This window comes from Protopterus annectens, chromosome 2.part2, assembly GCF_019279795.1.
Source record: "Protopterus annectens isolate FY-2018-M chromosome 2.part2, PAN1.0, whole genome shotgun sequence".
NCBI classification, from domain to species: domain Eukaryota; kingdom Metazoa; phylum Chordata; order Ceratodontiformes; family Protopteridae; genus Protopterus; species Protopterus annectens.
In genome coordinates this window covers 471,357,299-471,375,948 of record NC_056730.1, presented here as the reverse complement: position 1 = coordinate 471,375,948, position 18,650 = coordinate 471,357,299, and the positions used below count along the sequence as shown (strand labels likewise).

At 39.7% G+C, this 18,650-nt stretch overlaps 1 protein-coding gene across 1 annotated transcript in view; it reads right to left on the bottom strand.

Moving 5' to 3' along the window:
* POLK (DNA polymerase kappa) overlaps positions 1 to 18,650 on the bottom strand; it is a 1,256,064-nt gene that overhangs the window by 121,109 nt on the left and 1,116,305 nt on the right. The window contains exon 12 of the mRNA XM_044064442.1: positions 12,290 to 13,471. Within this exon, the coding sequence (XP_043920377.1) occupies positions 12,290 to 13,471 (1,182 nt within the window). The remainder of the gene's footprint in view (positions 1 to 12,289; positions 13,472 to 18,650) is intronic.

Sequence of the window (18,650 nt, the reverse complement as noted above, 5' to 3'; positions counted from 1 at the left end):
AGTGATCACTGATATGTTGCTCATTTATTTTTACCTTGTTTTTTTCAACCAAATATGTCTGGTTGGCATAGTGGTTAAGATGTGTAACACAGACATAAGGTACAGGGTTGATTCTCACCTTTGCCACAGTCTAAGTACTGGCTTTGTCCCAGCAGAGTGGAAAACAGCAACAGTAATCCCCTTGCACAAAAGGGGTCCATCAACCAAGTCTGGGAACTATAGACCCATAAGCCTAACCAGCCTTATCTGCAAGGGCAGTGAGGGAATCATCATGGACCTCATCAACAAAGGCAAAGGTGACCTTCAAACTCTTGACCTGACCCAATTTGGCTTCATTAAGAGTAGATTCATGCTTATTAAACCTGGTGCACTTCTTCGAGAATGTCACCAAAGTCCTGGATGGAGACAAAACAGTACATACAGCCTGTCTCGACTTAGCCAAGACTTTTGACACAATCCCCAACTCAGGCATCATTGAGAAATTAACCCATATGTCACTAGATGGGTATACAACTGGCTCACCAACAGCATGCATACAGTCAAAGTTGGGGATTCCACCTCTACCAGCAGGCCAGTTACCAGTGGTGTACCACAAGGATCTGTGCTAGGCTCTCTACTGCTTAGACTCCATTTCTCAAAAGTCCAAGTGAAAATAAATGGCCTGTGACTTACCACATTCGCTGACGACTGCAAACTGGGTGCAATCAGTAAGCCTCCCAGCGATGATGGACATATTACAAAAAGGACTTACACAGTCAAATTATATGTGTCAAAGCCATGGACTTAAAATTTAAAAAAAATGCGTTATCATCCTTTTGGCAAAGGGGAAGCCCGTGCAAATTACAACATTAACTGTAACTCCCCTTAGATCAAACCCTGTGGTGGGAGATTTGGGAACACGGGTTGATAGCAACCTTAATTTCGATCAGCACCTGTCCACAGTAGTAAGGAAGGCCTTCTATGTTGCACATCTTATAAGTAAGGGCATCACATCCACAGCTAATGATGTTACAACTCCCCTGTACTTATCCCTCATCAGACTGCAATAAAGTACAACATTCCCTTGTGTATGTACCTCATCAGACACCTGAAGCAGCTGGAGAGACCTCAGAAGTTTCTCACCAAGAAAATTCAGGAACTTCAACATATGACCTACATGGACAGACTGAAGGCCCTGTCACTGTACTCTGTATCTTACATGCTGCTGAGAAGTGACTTGTGCTTGGCCTATAGAGCAGTCTCGGACCCCGCTCTGATGGAAATGCTGCACATCTGGAAGTCAGATGAGACAAGATTCTCTCTCTCTCTAGGGATCTTAACCTAGCCTGCAATGTTAACAGGACATGCTGGACAGACATATATGTCTCCCAGAGATTGCCACTCCTCTGGAACAAACTCCCAATTCACATAAAACAGAGCTCCTCAATGATCCTATTTAAACAACTGCATGGGACTGTAAATTTACTCCGGGAGTGTCACCTATGTCCCTCTTGGATAAGGGTAATCAGTGCTGATAATAGACTTGTGCTGCAAATATAGACCACACAACAAGGTCAATAACGGAATAAGGGTATAACATGGCTAGGCTTATAGAGGCCCTAGGGCCAATAGCCTAATAACCTCCTATGAACTACCCACTGGTTAGATGTAAATATTTTAGGTAAGCTCCATTTTTTTTCATAATACCCTACTAGCTGCTCTGATACTTTATGGGAGACCTACTGGGCTAGACATTGACACAGAGATTCAGTTTAGCCTGTTTTGGCTAGTTTTCTAGTAACTTAAGATGGTATTTTATTATTCGGCTATGTTGTTACTCTCTCATTTAAATATATTACATATATGTTATTACTTATAAACTTCAGTTTTGGTCCTGAGGCGATACATCACAACAGGGTTGCTCTGCAGGCAAGCCACCCCTCTGTTTCTTATTGTCTGCCAAGATTAGGTTTTCAGAGTTGTAAGCATCTTCATATCTTGAACAGACATGGTGCCAGATGAAGGAATTGGGCCTTTGGGTCCATCCTTGGTGAGCACATGAACATTTAAGTTCTGCTCTGGGAAGAAAGAGTCTCATGAGGTCCATCCATCATTCCTTCAGGCTGTACCCAGGGCTCTCAGGTGGTCACATTTGGAAAGTAAGTGGGTCCTGTATTTCACTGGCCTACATACTACTGTGAAGTCCATCCACAATATGGTTAGGGTTACCTCTGACTTGTTGAATGAAGTGGACCTCGCTTTCACAAGATGGACATGGTTTGATGAAAGATTTGGACCTCGCCTTGCTGATGCTATACCACTAGATGTCTCCATTATTCAGCACCCTGTTAGGGTAAGATGGGATGTGTGTGCATTCTGTTTTAAATTAGTGGTTTGATGGCCCAATTTGTCACTAGGAGTACCACCCCATTTGAACATGCCCTGGCTGCAGGAACAAAATGTGGGTTTCTCATCTACCATCCACTCAGCTATATGACTGCATTCCTACAAGAATTTACCAAATTCCATGTCAACTCTGTGTTGTGTCACTAAAATTGTTTGGTCCTTGATGACTTCAACATATGGACTGACGAGCTGGCAGTTCATACCAAGGAATTTCCTGCATTATGAAAAAAATTGATCAAATTTAATTACCTCTGTAAACCACAGATTATGACAAAATTTTCATCTGATACTTCTTTTGGATGTGAGTACTTCTAACATGGAGGTGGGGCTGGTCTCCTGGCCCGAACATCACCTGATCCACTATGTTGTTATAGGATGTCCTATTTTAACTCCTCCAGATATAGAGTTGATTAGTGTCGTAATATTTCTGGAGTCATTTATTAATTTTCTTTCACACTTCTTCAGCTTCCCCCTGGAAAACTGCATGGATATATATATATATATATATATATATATATATATATATATATATATATATATATATATACACACACACACACATGTTTGTGTGTGTGTGTGTGTGTGTGGGGGGAAGGTAAGTGGGTGGGGGGGTCCTGATGCTTTAGCATTAGACTACAGCAGATCCCAATCTGCTGCCTTCAGCTGGTTTGCCCAAAGTCATGTAAAGCCTATACTGCTCAAGGCACAAGCCATGGCTTGACTTTGAGGTGCATTCCTTACCTGCTGTGAGGAGGACACATGTTAGAGCATTGCTGGGGATGTGGACGGTTTTTGGAACAACTGACTTGATCTGGGCAAGCACTGTGTTCATATGAGCCTCGAAAAAACAGATGATCTGTCCAGAAGGATCTCGGCAGCAGACAGACAACTGGCCATGTTTTTCTAGGTGTGGGGGAGGACAGTCTATGAATCCCAGCCTATATAAAAAAGACATAAGACCTTTCTATCACATTAGTGTGAGATGTCTCTTCAGATTTTCAAATTCAGAGCTTCTTCCTCCAGACTCCATATACATTTCTCTGGTCCTAGTTTAGACTTGTTCTTCATAATCCTGGTCACAGTGCTTACTATTCTCAGTTATGATAAGCCCCTTTCTGTGATCACTAGCTTGCATCTTACAGCCTGTGGGTTGGATCCCTGTCACCCCCCCCCCCCAAAAAAAAAAATCGTTATTGCCTGAATGGATGTGCTGGAGCCATTATTTTTCAGATACTAGTACCCTCTGAGGACTGGGGTTTTTCCAGCTTTAGCAAAGGAAGCCTTAGTTACCTCACTTCTTATAATACCATCTTTGGATCCCTGCAATATTGAAAGTTTCCACTTCATCTCAAACCTTTGACTTCTTGGTAAGGTTATCCAAAAAAAATATTACAGCTTATATTACAGCTTAAATTCAATTTTACAATCATTGGACTTGTTTACTTTTATCAATCCGTTTTTTCTCCCACCATAGTAGTCACAAAACTGACTCTATTGGCATTTTGAATATTTGTCTTATAGTTACTGATCAGTGACTTCTACTCTGTTTTGGTCTTTCTTAATCTGTCTGCAAAATCTGACTTCTGTTCATGGCATCCAGTGCAATCTTCTGCATTCTTACTGTAAATTGCTCTCATTGCTCACTTATGGCTTTACCTCATACTTTTCAAGCCATATCCTAGGTTGGTTTTGGGTTTGAATTCCTATGATTCTTACCCAAAGCACTGTGGAGTTGCATAAGGTTTGAGCTTGATTACAATGCTTTTCACAGTGTTTAAACTGTCTTTAGGGAATATTTATTAGAGGCCATTTTCATCTATGGCTATATAATAGTCAGAGACTAACTAGAGTAGGGTGAAGGAGGCAATCACACTGGAGCAAGGTGTCAGGAGGCATGATTAGCAGATGCTGCTCAGTTGGTAAAGCATTCAAAAATGAATGCCAATAATGCATTTGTGGTCAGGGCTGAAGTGTTTCAAATGTAGCAAAGCAGTTTGCTACAGTTTAATGGGAGGAAAAGCTTTTAAAGAGCCTTTTTTTTGGTTCCTCGACTTAAATGAGAGGGAACTGCCAGACAGGAGAACAGTGAAAGGTGCCTTGCTGACACTACACCTGTTAATGCCACTAAGAGATTCATCAACATTGTTCCTTCCCTCTTTACTTTTTAAGGCATCAATAAAGCTGAATTTGTGTCGAAGCTGCATAATCTTGGAGTTTGGGAACAGGTGTCAGCTGTGGTAAAGTCATCTTGCCTTCATTCATGGAACATCAAGAACAAGCAGTTGATAACACAAAAAAGATCTCTAAATATCAGATAGACTCTGTCGTGTCTTGCTTGCACTACTGTACTGCCCTTCACACCTTGGGTTTTCTGACAAAATCATCTACACTTCACTCAAAATTCAGCAGCTGAGTTACTGAATTATTTTGCCAAGAAATGCCCTAGCTGCAGAGATTACTCTAGCTTCTAATTTGATTCCGTATTATTTTTAAACATGCATGACTAAGGTCTCTCGAATCTGAAGCAGGTTACTGGTTTTGACTATTAACCCTCAGGTACTATGTTCTTTCTGCTAGTAATTTACTTATTTAGTAATTGCAGTTTGTTAACCGAGCAGCTGGACTAGTCAGAATACCCTTTTTGGTCACAACCTAGGACCAAGATGGCAACATTATACAGTAGTAATAATGCAAGCAGTATAACTGCAAAAGCATGGGGATCAGTAACATATCTAACAACTCAGAAAATCTGTTAAAAATACACATTATTACAACATTTGCAGGATTTTTTAGTAGTACAAAGTATGGACTAAATGCTTTACTTAAATGCATACATTAACCACTGTAAAGAAAGCAAGCTCTGACACCTTCCTCTTGATGTTCTTTCAGCTTAGTTTTGAAGGCAGTTAATGTCTGCTGGTTTCATACTTTATAAAATGATTCCACCTTGCTGAGCCAAGTTTAATGAAAGCTATTTAAGCAACTGCTGTTACAAAACATGGCCTAATCAGAATGGCTCCATCAGATGTCGTTAGAAATATTTGGTTTTCAGTCACTGCTAATCTAACTCCATGTCTTCAGAACCTACTAACTCATTGGCTTTGGGAATATTCAACTCTGGCCTGGTTCAGCAGCCTTCTAAAAACATAACTGACTTTGCTTTCAACAAGTATCTCCTTTGGAGCAGTCACATTTTACTGCAATTATACTTACTGACTGAAATGTCTTCTTTTTATTGTTTGTTTTACATGAATTCTTATGGTTCAGATGTTAATATTTGTCAGTACTTGGACAGTGTTGTTTTGGCTTACTGTCTGTTTTTCACTCTAATAGAATACTAGTGCTTTGGTTAATAAGCACTTTAGTAAATCTGAAAAGAATGTCTTGCATTTTGTTGAATTTGTAGTTAGACAAGATAGCTTTAAATATTTTGGTTTCTGAGTACGTCGAGCCAATTTTGTCTTCAATGAGTTTGTTTTCAGACAGACAACCTTCTCCAGACAGTGTTAACTTTTATGACATGTAACAAAACAGAACAGTATATACATTTTCTGTGGCTGGTGTAAAGATGAAGTTCCAAGGACCTTTCAGCTTACTATGCTGCATTTGTTTTCTCACAAGCCAAGGGCTTTTTACTTACATGCTGTAAAAATATATCACAAAATCAACTATTCTGTGGCTTGTAGACAGGTAGAACTTTACAAAAGAAAAATACCAAATGCCCAGTTTACCTCTGTTAGCACTGACACGTCACGTGAAGAAAATTGTAGAGATCTGGTAAATGTACAGTAGCATAGACCTTTAAGATTATGAACTGCTAATGAGCATCACAGTGAGGATTGCTTGCGTAACTCTAAGCAAGTGATTTAATCAAACAGTGCTTAGATTTGCACTGAAAATGGGCTTCACCCTAGCTGGACAACTAGAACAAAAATATATACAAAACCAGTGACAGTCTACCTCAGATGTAAAATCATTGCAATGTAAAACTTGCCATTTATCTTTCTACTGAAAACACATCACTGCAAAATCTTACATCAGTCCAAAGGACTGACCAGCTGGTGCAGTATTTCAGTTTCCATCTACAGTGCACTAGAACAAAGTCTGGGAACAAACAGGGATCTTTAAACTTCGCCCATTCTCGGCTGCTGTGCGTTCTTGGCTAAGAGTGTGCTCCTACACTTTTTTGTCCTGAATTCCCCCTGGGACTTTACTTGGGTGGACACCTAGACCTAACTAAAGTAACTAAAGTCATCCAATTGCTCAAGCAATAATAACTACTCTGCTGCCTCAGCCCCCTTTCTCGAAATTGAACCAAGAGTCTCCCAGAAAAACATAAGGAACTTTTTTGCCATGAATTCCCCGTGGGACTTCACCTGGGTGGACACCTAGACTTAACTAGAGTAACTAAACTCATCCAATTGCTCAAGCAATAATTACTCTGCTGCCTCAACCCCCTTTCTGGAAATTGAACCAAGAGTCTCCCAGAAGAACATAAGGAACTTATTTTGCCCTGAATTCCCCCTGGGACTTCACCTGGGTGGACACCTAGACCTAACTAAAGTAACTAAACTCATCCAATTGCTCAAGCAATAATAACTACTCTGCTGCCTCAACCCCCTTTCTGGAAATTGAACCAAGAGTCTCCCAGAAGAACATAAGGAAGTATGTGCATCTGCTGCAAACTTTAAACTACTGTATTTCTTAAATCCTGCTTGCTATCTCAGTACGCTCCCTACCAGGAAAGCCAGCAGCCTAAACCCCTCTTATTTCTGTCTCTCCGTTCTCGCCCTCATCTAGCTCCCCGAGTTACACTAGCTCCCTTCTCCCTTCAGTCCAATTTAGTCCAGAGACTGCCCTGGTGGGCTAAGTGCACTTCAGCATTTGTCCACTAGATAGCATCCCCTCCCCACTTTTATTGACTTTAATTCACTCACTTCTTGTATTCTCTTAAGTTCTACATTCATTTCTCACTTTCTCTCCTATAACTTACAGCCCACTACCTACTACATCCAGGTCCCCTCTACCTACCCTTCTACAACTTACCCTCCTGCAAACAATGCTCCACTGATAGGCTCTCAATCTTCTCCTGGTTTCTTCCCGCTCCATTCGCCTTTCGGGCTCACTCCGCTTCCCCTACCCTGCCCCCAAATCCCACACGCCCCTAGCACCTCTATCTTTATCCCTCTTGTAACCACACCCACTTCCATTCTACACCAATCAGTCTCCAATACTCTAGAAACACCCTTTACCTTCTCCCGCCCAAATTAAACTTCATTCACCTCTCCAAGAATATCTCACCCAGACTATAGGTCTTCATTCTCCCTCTAACACCCACTCCCAAACCTCACCCCCTCCAACCCTACATAACTCTATACTTCCTCACTACTAATTAGGCATTTACCAGCTTCTCTATAAAATAGTCTCTTATATACATATATAATACAACTGCAACATTACACCACTAAATAACCTTATTCAACATGCTCTTAAAACCTTCATCCATCTCCTTTTTACTACTACTACTACTACTTCTTAAATTTTCCTATCTTCACTACCTCACCCAACCCATTACTTCCTACCGTTCACAATTCTTCCATGTAACCAACCACCTTAATTCCCCTCTCCCACACTCACACACCTATTTCTCCCCATCTATATCCTATAAAAAAACTCCTACTTTTCCCATACAAACTCATCACCTCTCAAAAACACTATCCACATAGCAACCAGTAAATCCTTCAGAGTCACAATAGAACCCAATTTTTTTACTAAACTGTTCAATTACCTCTCTAACCCAATCCTTCATCTGATTACCAGTCTTTTATCAGGTGATATCCATCCCAACCCGGGCCCCCCACCTCAACCACTATACACAAGTCCATATTACTTACTTCTTTAAACTCCCAAAGTATAGTTAACAAAGTCCCAACCCCCTCCATGCCTGGCTCATGCATAATAAACCAGACATCCTATCTATCTCAGAAACATGGTTAAAACCCTATATTAAAGACTCTGAAATAATTCCACCTAACTATTCTATTATTAGAAAAGACAGGTCCCACAAAAAAGGTGGAGGAGTAGCTCTCCTATACTCATCTTCCTTGTTAGTTACTCCCTACAACAAAACCTATTCCACACTAACAACGCTGAACTACTCCTCACTCTGCTTCAAGTAAACAAACACAAACACATATGTCTAGCATCCCTCTACATCCCCCCAGGGGATATTTCCACACTTGAAGATATCCTCTCCTGGCTCTCCAATAACATTAGCAATGAAACCATAATCTTAGGAGACGTGAACATTAACTGGGCCTCCAATTCAGTCTCCAACTAACTCTCTTAACATCAACCTCTACAATTTTTCCCAGCTAATCAACTCTAACACGCCCCTCAGAAAACCTCTCTAGCGGCAGTATTCTAGACTGGATTCTAGTCTCACATTCCCCACTATTTTTCTGACAGTGGCACTCTTCCCGACCCCTTAAGTGACCACATACCCATCTTCACTCACTGACTCCCCTAAATCCCATATCGCACCCATAATTATATTACTACCCGTAACCATAAAAACTTTAACCCAACAACCTTTTCAAACTCTCTAAAAGCAATAAACTGGAATTGTCTAAAAACATTATCTTTAGATAACGCAGTTGCCCACTTCAACTCAACATTCTTAAAACTACTAGACTCTCACGCTCCCTTAAGGACAAAGAGAATAAAAATTAAATCCGCCCCTTGGCTTACAAAAAACATGCTAGCAACCACGCGCCATAGAGATAAAGCCTGGGCACTCTATCAGAAAAACAAGACCCCCCCCCCACTCCACAATGAATACAAAACACTTCGAAATAATGTAAAAATGCTTATCTCTGATCGACAAAATTACTTCTCTATACTCCAAAACAATAATAAAACAAACCCTCAGAAATTCTGGAAAGGTATCTACTCCCCTTAACCCCAGCAAACCACCCCCCCCACCCCAGACCCTAATGCTCCTGAATTAGACTTAGCTACCCAAGTTAACTCCTTTTTCATTGAATCTATTGCCAAATTAATCTCTTCATTCTCTAGTACCACCTCATTCTCTAATGCACCCCCACCCTCCCTTACCAGCAATCTACCCTGCATTGCTACTACTCACTCATTCCCATCTACTAACTCTCTACCCTCTACCTCTTCTCCTACTCTAACTTCCACATCATCTTCACCACCCCCTAATACTCCCTTTTCCCCACTCTCCTCTATTCTCATTAAAACCTATACCTATACTTCTACTATAAAGAAACTCCTTCTGAAATTGAAACCATGCACTAACGCACCTGATAACATCCCTTCTTACTTTCTTAGCATAGCTGCTGAAGCAATTGCCTATCCCATAAGCATTTTAATAAACCGCTCCATCTAAGAATGTACAGTACCCCAAATCTGGAAACAGGCCTTTATCATACCTTTACATAAAGTTGGCAACAATAACAATGTTACTAACTTCCGACCCATTGCTATCCTGTCTCCCATTTCTAAACTCCTAGAAAAGTGCGTCCAACTTCAACTCCTACCACATCTCTTAGATAATAACCTTCTAACTCCCACACAACATGGATTCAGACCAAATCATAGCACCATGACAGCCCTCCTCTCCTTTCTTGAAACTGTAAATAAAGCTTGTGACTCTGGCCTAATTGTTTCTACCCTACTACTTGACCTCTCTAAGGCCTTTGACACTATCTCACACAGCTTGCTCTTAACTAAACTCTCAAAACTTAACCTATCTCCCTCCTCTTTGAACTGGTTCTCCAGCTACTTATCCAATAGATATCAAGCAGTAAAATGGAAAAAGGCTACCTCCTCATTTCTTAATACCCCACTGGAGTCCCCCAAGGCTCTATACTAGGTCCCCTTCTCTTCAACATATTTATAAATGATTTCTGCAAATCTATCCCATTCTCAAACATCATCCAATATGCACATGATTCTACCATTATCTGCTCTGCCACATCTACCCCCATACTCCTAAATCTTACGCAAGATGCTTTTTCAATCACTGAGCAATGGATGAAAATAAACCATCTAGCACTCAATGCTTCTAAAACTAAATTAATGGTATTTACCCCCTCTAAAGTCACTTTTGATATAAACACATTCTTGATTACTAGTCAAAATAACTCACTTCTGTAACTGGTGTCAGAAGCCAAGTTACTTGGGGTCCAAATTGACAGCCAGCTCAATTTCAACTCCCATCTACAATTAAATATCAAAAAAACCCATCAAAAACTAGGTATGCTCTACCAACAAAATCAGTACCTTACACCCACCAGTAAAATCACTCTCTCTACTTCTTTTCTTATCCCCCCCTTCTCTATGGAGCTCCACTCCTAACTAATCTTCAGTCCACTCTAAAAAAAAAAAAAAAAAACTTTCCTCTTGCTACAACAAAATCGCCAAGTTCGCTAACAGCCATAAGTCCTCCACCCACCACTGTTCCTCTCTCCAAAAACTAAAATGGCTAGAACTACCCAATCGTCGCACCTATACTCAGCTAACAAGCTCATTTTCAACCCCTCTCTCTGTCCCTCCCTGTCTTCTGCCTTTAAGATGCACCTACCTGACAGAGTAATAAGGTCAAACAATCAAAATCCATTAGAAGTGCACAAACCAACTCGTCCCCCAGGCAAAAACCTACTATCCTATAGTCTAGCTCGCCTTTGGAACTCACTACCATCATCCATTCGCACCACCTCTAACCATTATATGTTCAAAAAATCTCTTCACGTACATCTAGTGTCCCAGTGGGAATGCTCTTGCTCTCACCCCACATAACTAACACTGGCAATTTTCATCTTCCTTCTCTCCCATGTTTACTCCAGCAATTTTCCTTATTATTTCCCCTAACTCACGTTATTATTCCCATGGTATCTGCAAAGAATGTACTAGGCTGCACCTATTAAGTTATTGCTTCTTAAGTAATAACTACTCTGTATCACTTTGCAATATTCCTTTTCTTAGTCTATAACATCTCCAAGTTTCATCGCTAGTCCATATTGTTTCTAATGTTTGCTGTACTTCTGAAATTATTTGCTTGAATCTTTTACATTTGTATAATTATCATTAGTAACCTACTGTATGTACCTAGATTGTTTTTGGAGCTTTTCTCCCCAGGACTCCATTGAAAACGGGTTCATTTTGGCCCAATGGACTATCCTGGTAAACCAACTGCAAATAAATAAAATAAATAAAAAAACAGTAGTTGATGGGTGGCTAACCATAAAAGGGTAAGATTTAATGTTAAATTTTCTTCTCATTTCCCAAAAAGGTTCAGTGCATCTGCTCCTCAGTCTGGCAGTCTAGCCACAGTCAAGGCTCAAGTTAGACACAGGGTTCTTACTCTTGTTTCCAAGGGATGGGTATCATGATGTCACTGGCAGTGATCTTCACTAGAAATCAGTCAACAGCCCACTGCAGAGTTGGTAGTGCACACTCAGTGACTCCAAAGGCTACTAAAATACCACTGAAGTATCTGCTTCTCAGGGAAGGGGCATGCATAGAAAATACTAGGATAGATAAGTAACTATTTGCCAGTGAGAGAGGGCAGGAAGACACACGGTTGAAACATCTTGATTTGTACCCATATAGGTAAGTACTCAGAAAATTTAAATTCATTTTTTAAAAATACTTTTTAATCTTTTCGTCATCGTTTATAATGTTCTAAGTAATGAGTAAAACAAAGTAATTTTTAATGAAGTGTGTTGCCAAAATTAAACAAACAATTCAAATCATAACCTCATGTGAAAGGTAAACAGTCAGGTACTGAGAAGTGTGGTCCATTAACACTAGAAAACTTTACCAACAATCTAAAACAAAAAATTCAGTACAGTTTTGCAGCTGAACAGATTAAACTCACCTGAACTTCCTGCAGATACTCTCTTATCTGTCAATGTATGTATAACATCTCGGTTTAAACAAATATCCACATGTCTGTTAAACAATGCCAAGTCGCATGTGTTTTGTTTCATGTTGCAGACAGGGCACACAAAAGCTGTACCCTTACTAGTGGTAGAGCAGTCTGATTTTGCTTTGCTTCCAAAATACTGTATTTTGCTGTCCCTTTCATTTATACTACAGCTAATCTCTTCTGATAATGTCTTTTCAGTTTTAGAATTCTGATGGTGGACATCTTCCAATGGAACTTCCTCATTAACTGAACACACAGAAATATTTGCAGCTGTCCTGAATGCATTGGTATTGTTTATATCATTAACTGTGCCTTTTCTAGTGCTGTGATACTCAGCTGAATGAACGTCAGATAAAACAGAAGAATCCACGCTTGCAGGTTGTTTCCAAAAGTCAATATGTGTATTTAATGAATTAACCTCCATGCTTTTGTGAAGGGTGGTTGCACCTATTTTATTACTTGCCTTTTCTGAGACCTGACAAGTAACATTAACAACCGACTCTGTCAGGACATCTTCCTCTTGTTCAATGCAATCCAGTTCAGCACCCTGTTTTATATGAGCAGTATAACATCCATTTGTGTCCATAAATGAGTTGGTACAGCTCCTACTTTCTGCTTCAGTTTCTCTGATATTGAGTTTCAACTCTGTTTTCTGTGACTCTTGCAATTCAGTCTGGCCTTTGGAAGTAGAGTTACCAAGGCATTTGTCAATATGCTGGTTAAAAACTCCCAGATGGTCTGTTTTTTGCTTTGTAAAACAGACTGGACAAATGAATCCCTGCGGGATGTCAAAATACTGCTTACTCTGCGTTTCTCCCATTGCTTCTGCAATCCTCTCATTCTTAGGAATGTCTGGGAACAAAGATGAAGACTGCTGCTCTGGCTTCTGTTTACTTGCAGTAACCATTTCAGAAAAAGTTGAGACAATTCTTTTTTCTCTGGCTGCTCTCTTCTGGTTGAAGAAACTTTCCCTGGAAGAGTTTTCTGCTGTTTTTGACACTATGGGTTTCTGGCTTTCTAAAGCAGGAGTGCAAGAAGCAGCTTCCTGTTTTCCATTATGGAAAAAATTTATAATGCTGATTTGGTGAAACTTCTTTGTTTCTTCATTCAGAAAACTAGATACTCTCACACCTACAAATAAAAGGAATACAAATGTTACACACCACAGTGGGAAGCTCAAATAAGATAACATTCAAAGAAGATACCACCTACTATCATTGAATTGTATAATAATAACCAGATAAATGAACTCATGTATGAAAGACACTTTTCAGTTATGACTAGGGCCAAAGACAATTCAGCTTGCATTTATAAAATTAAATTAAGCAATCTATGGTGTGAAGCACATACACCTGCAGGCTAAGTAAAAGGTCTGGTAATTAGTATCTAAAAGCATCTTACTAACAAAACAGAAGGTTGACAGACAATATAAAATTAGCTGATGAATAAAATAAGACAAGTCTGAGCAAACTAAAATTCACGAGTAGAGAAAGCAGTGCAATACTAATGATTTGGAACACAGCTATAACTTACTGATGTATTTTCACCCTCTGGGCTACACTCAGCAAAAGGTAAACAAGTTAAAATCATTTTTAGAGTAAGATTACTTGTTTAACAGTACTCACATAAAGGTGTGACTAGGTATAGAATACTCAGCTGAGCACATTTTTTCTGAGCATGTCTCAAACATTTCATTTAATGTAATTTATTCATTTGTTAATCAGGAAATAAAGTCGTCGGCATGAACCCTTTTCTGCCACAACCTGGGCTACAGAGGCAATGGAAAAAACAATATTCTTCTAGAGTACAAAGTAGGCAGTCATTTAGCATGCTCTTGAGAGTTGAGAGAAAATGGAGTATACACAAACAACACGCTAACTCCACAAAGACCATGACCAGAGGTAAGGACACAATCCCCAACCATGGAACTGTGAGACAGCTATGAGCCATCATGCTGCTCGACATTGCAGCTCATACAGCCTAAAAGATGAAGAACAGTCCAAGTTGATTTTTACAACGTAGATTTGTGCATAAACTGTTTAGGGACTGGAACACCCTTGTAACACCAACCACATCTTGACAGTTGGTTAGGGTTGCCACCTTTTAACAAGGGCAAAGTGGGACATGGGGGTGTGGTGGATAGGGGGTGTGGCCACCATGACACTGACCACACCCCCACCACATCACCAGAGTTGTTAAAGGAGATGCAGTATTAGTTATGGATACAACATTGTGACATTACAGCATACTTTAAACTCAAACCATTTAAATGAAGTGAACTATTACTGCAAAAACAGACATTACTCAGTTGTAACAGTAAATAAACTTTAAAGGAAAAACAGATAATACCCAGAAAAAGGTCATGTAGGGGGCATTTTGGCCATTGAAAACTAACATTAACACAGCTTGTAGAAAATGAAATGCATTATTTTTACCACCGAACATGCCCACCTCACCCCACCCCTCAAGAAAAAAAAAAGTTAACCACATTCACTGAACCAAAAAACACTAAAATGAATGAGAATGCACAGTGGATACCATATACCTGATGTAGCTTTTGACCACAGCAGTTAAAAGAAATGTATGGCACTAATTTACACAGTGCAATGAACTATTAATGAACATGCCCAACAGCAGCACTGGTCGTAATCAGATTATAATGAAAACAGTACATAAGTTTATTGAAGACATCACTAAAACACAAAATATAGACTTTGCTACTTATAAAAGCAAACTACCTTGTAACAACGACATGGTTTAGCACAATCTCAAATACATTGCATTAACTTCTGAGCATGCATCCACAAAAAAAAAATAAAATAAACAGGAAAAAGCCCATAAACATTTTAACTTTTAAAAATACTTCTTGTAAGAGAAGTAATATAAACTACAATTTACAGCAGACTCCGTGGGCTCCTTTTACCTCAAAACATAGCAATTAAGAGTAATTTACCCAGCACAGCAGTGCAATAAACAGGCCCAAGCAAAAGCAGCACACCCATATTCGCATTACAAGCAAAGCAGTACATTTTAACCTTACTAAAAATACATAATAAATTAAATGCACACATTTTCAAGTATAAACACAATCTTGAAACAGCTTCGGCAAATTGGCAACATGTACCTACTAGAATAATAAATGCATTACATTAACTGTTAACATTCCCCATCAAATGGTAGACTTGTACCACATACACATTGACTTACAGGAACTAACAGGAAAAATTACCCAAACAGTATATCCTAACTTCCTGAAAACAGCATTAAATTGCAGACATTTCCATACAAAAAATTGCAAACTATGCTCGAACATTTTCTATCTGCAAACAGATTGTTTGTGTCTTTCGGCTTTTCCCGGTTAGGGGTCGCCACAGCGTACCTCCGGTCCGCTAATGATTGGCAGTTGATTTTTACATACCGGCTTGCCAGGCATGACGCACAACCTTCAACGAAGGTACGCCCATTCACGCATGTCTCCAGATAATACCTAGAAAAAGCTATGACAATAGAAATACATCACACTAAATTTATATTTCACTGCCCCCACCAGAAATAAACAACTTCTATACACAGTTTAACCTTTTAAAAGTAATGCTTCCAAATAATACCCCCAAGAATAATAACAATTGCATATACATGCAGGTTTTATACCTTTAAAAAATACTACTCAAAAATCTCAAAATAACCACTGCACAGATTTAAATACCGCTTACTGCACCCCATCTACCTCTAAACATTAAAAAAATTAAACCACAATATATTCCTATTTTAAACTACTAATCAAAAATCTCAAAATAACCACTGCACAGATTTAAATACTACATACTACATCCCCATCTACCTCTGAACATTAAAAACTTAAATAAAGCACAATATTCCCATTTTAAATAATTAAATCCACAAAATGCTATTATGTACTTACCACGATCACCGTTTTTGCTGGGCTAGCTTGCTTCCTTCCTGCTGGAATGGCTAGTTGAATGCTCAATTGGCTGGAATGGGCTGGCAGGCTCCCTTGCAGGCTGGCTGGCTGCAGAAATAGAATTTACAGATCTTTTTCGTTAACAGCTGTAGAGCTTAGTGCTCTATAACTGTGACCTTTATTGGGCTCTTCTTAGCAAATCCCCACCCCCTCCAGTCCCTGCAGCCAATTACTGTTGCATTACACCACCCGGACCTAGCAGGGAATCCCTCTAACTGCAGGTCCGAATGGTGACATAGCCGCATTGCCGTGGAAAAAACGAAAGTATTTTCGGCTTTTCCACGGCAATTGAATTTGCGATCGCGAAAAGGGGAAAATGGGACTTAAGTCCCACTCTTGGTGAATGCGGGAAGCGGGATGAGAGGGTTCAACCCATGAGTGTCCCGCTCACAACGGGACGGGTGGCAACCATACAGTTGGTGGCAACAAATGAAAATGGTACTACTAAAACACAAAATGACAACATTTTGAAACATTTGTCTATTTATAAATCTTAGGGGGTATGAAAAGCAACACTTTGCAACCTAAAGCATTTCTGTCCTTAGGTTGCAACACTTTGCAACCTAAGGACAGAAATGCTTTAGACTAAAATTATCTAGGTTATGTGATAATTTACAGTGAAATCTTAGCAGCAATCAAAATGTACAGCTTTCTATTGAGAGCTAAAGTACAGTATTAAACTCAGGTTAAATTCATTATTTGGAATGGTGTTACACCATTTACGTTTGCTCTAAATACAAAAAACTTAAACAAAATGACAGCAACTAAGTAGTGTCTTGAGACGTAAGGATCCTATCATGCCCAGTCATCCTGAGTAATAAACAAGTGGAAAAAAATTTGTAAATTGAACAAGATAATCTGGAGTAGTCAGATTACCAGGAATAGTGAAATCACACACATGATCAAAAGCAGAAACATTACCGTACAAAAAATGTTACAGAAAGTCAGCACATCTCATCTGCACAGTTCTGAGACTTACAGGAAGAGCTGTCACTGAGTGGATTTTTAGTTTTGCAACTGTTCAGTTTTTTTGTGGTAGGTCAGGATTGCACATCAGAGAGGGTGACCAAATCAAATGTGTGTATTTCCTTTAAAAGAACAACAGATACTCACCTTTTTGTATACAAGCCCACATAAAAGATGATTCAAAGGCAGATGCATAAGGCGTCTGTCTCCACTGCCAGAGGTCAAGGCTCAACTAGCAATTTTAGCCCAGAACAGCCAACCTGGGAAGGGAGGACTGCGCGAGTGAAGGTCAGCTTTCTTCTTCTCATTTAGTAGAAGGTGTAGCCTGCACTTAATGGCAGTTTTCTAGGAAAGGCCTGGTGAAAATAACAACCACAAATCTTTTAGTAATGTAGGCAGTGCAGATACTAAAGACATGGGAATGCACACTTGGGGGGGGCAAACAGCACTCAAGCACGTTTTGCTTGGCACCACATTCAGAAACAGAAGATGAGAGTATCTTGATTAGTAACATCATAACCTTACTGTTTTAAATGTCTTCTAATGGGATTTTCAGTAAATTTCATAAGGTTAGTCAACGTACATGTACATATTTTAGTAAATGTACAAAGTAAAGTGTATGTGCATATTTAGGTAGCATAAGTAAACTCACACCAACTCTATTATCCTGCAAGAACAGAGGTCTTGGTTTTTTTGGGCACTGCTCAAAAAAAAAAAAAAAAGATGCAATCCCTGCCTTAAATATTAATTCTGCTCCATGATCACACCTCCTTGAAGAAAGGCAAAAAAGATGAACATTCCCTCAACTCCAAGACTGCAGGCAAAACTATTACAGCTGTTCAGTGAAATCTGTGTTAGAGGAGGAGAGTAAAGAAAAGATCAGTTGCCTATAATTAGGAAATGAAAGTTAAGTACTCACCATAATGGTCAATCTAGGTTATCTTTTTCTGTCTGGTTCAACCTGTGGATTATCGGATTCAACTCAGATCTGAGATTGGTCATAGCTCAAAGACTTCAGCTGGCCGAGCTCTGCCTCCTCTACCCATAATGCCTGGCTCAACATAGAGAACCTCAGATTGAGTTTGCCCCTTTCTGCCTCAACTGTCAAAGCACCATTCTAAAAAGGAAGGCACCAAGATACCGCTACCAAGGGATAGTAACCTCCCCGACTAGGTCATCTTCTTATGACAGGACTTGCCAGAAAGATAGGCAGGGATTGGGGGGGGGGGGGTTGTGAGCTAAACAGAAAAAGGCAACATGAATCTATCATTATGGTGAGTACATAAGTTTTGTAGCCAATGTTGTCTTCTACCTCTGGATTCAACCCATGGGACAGAGTCCCCCAGCCATGTAATACTAGCC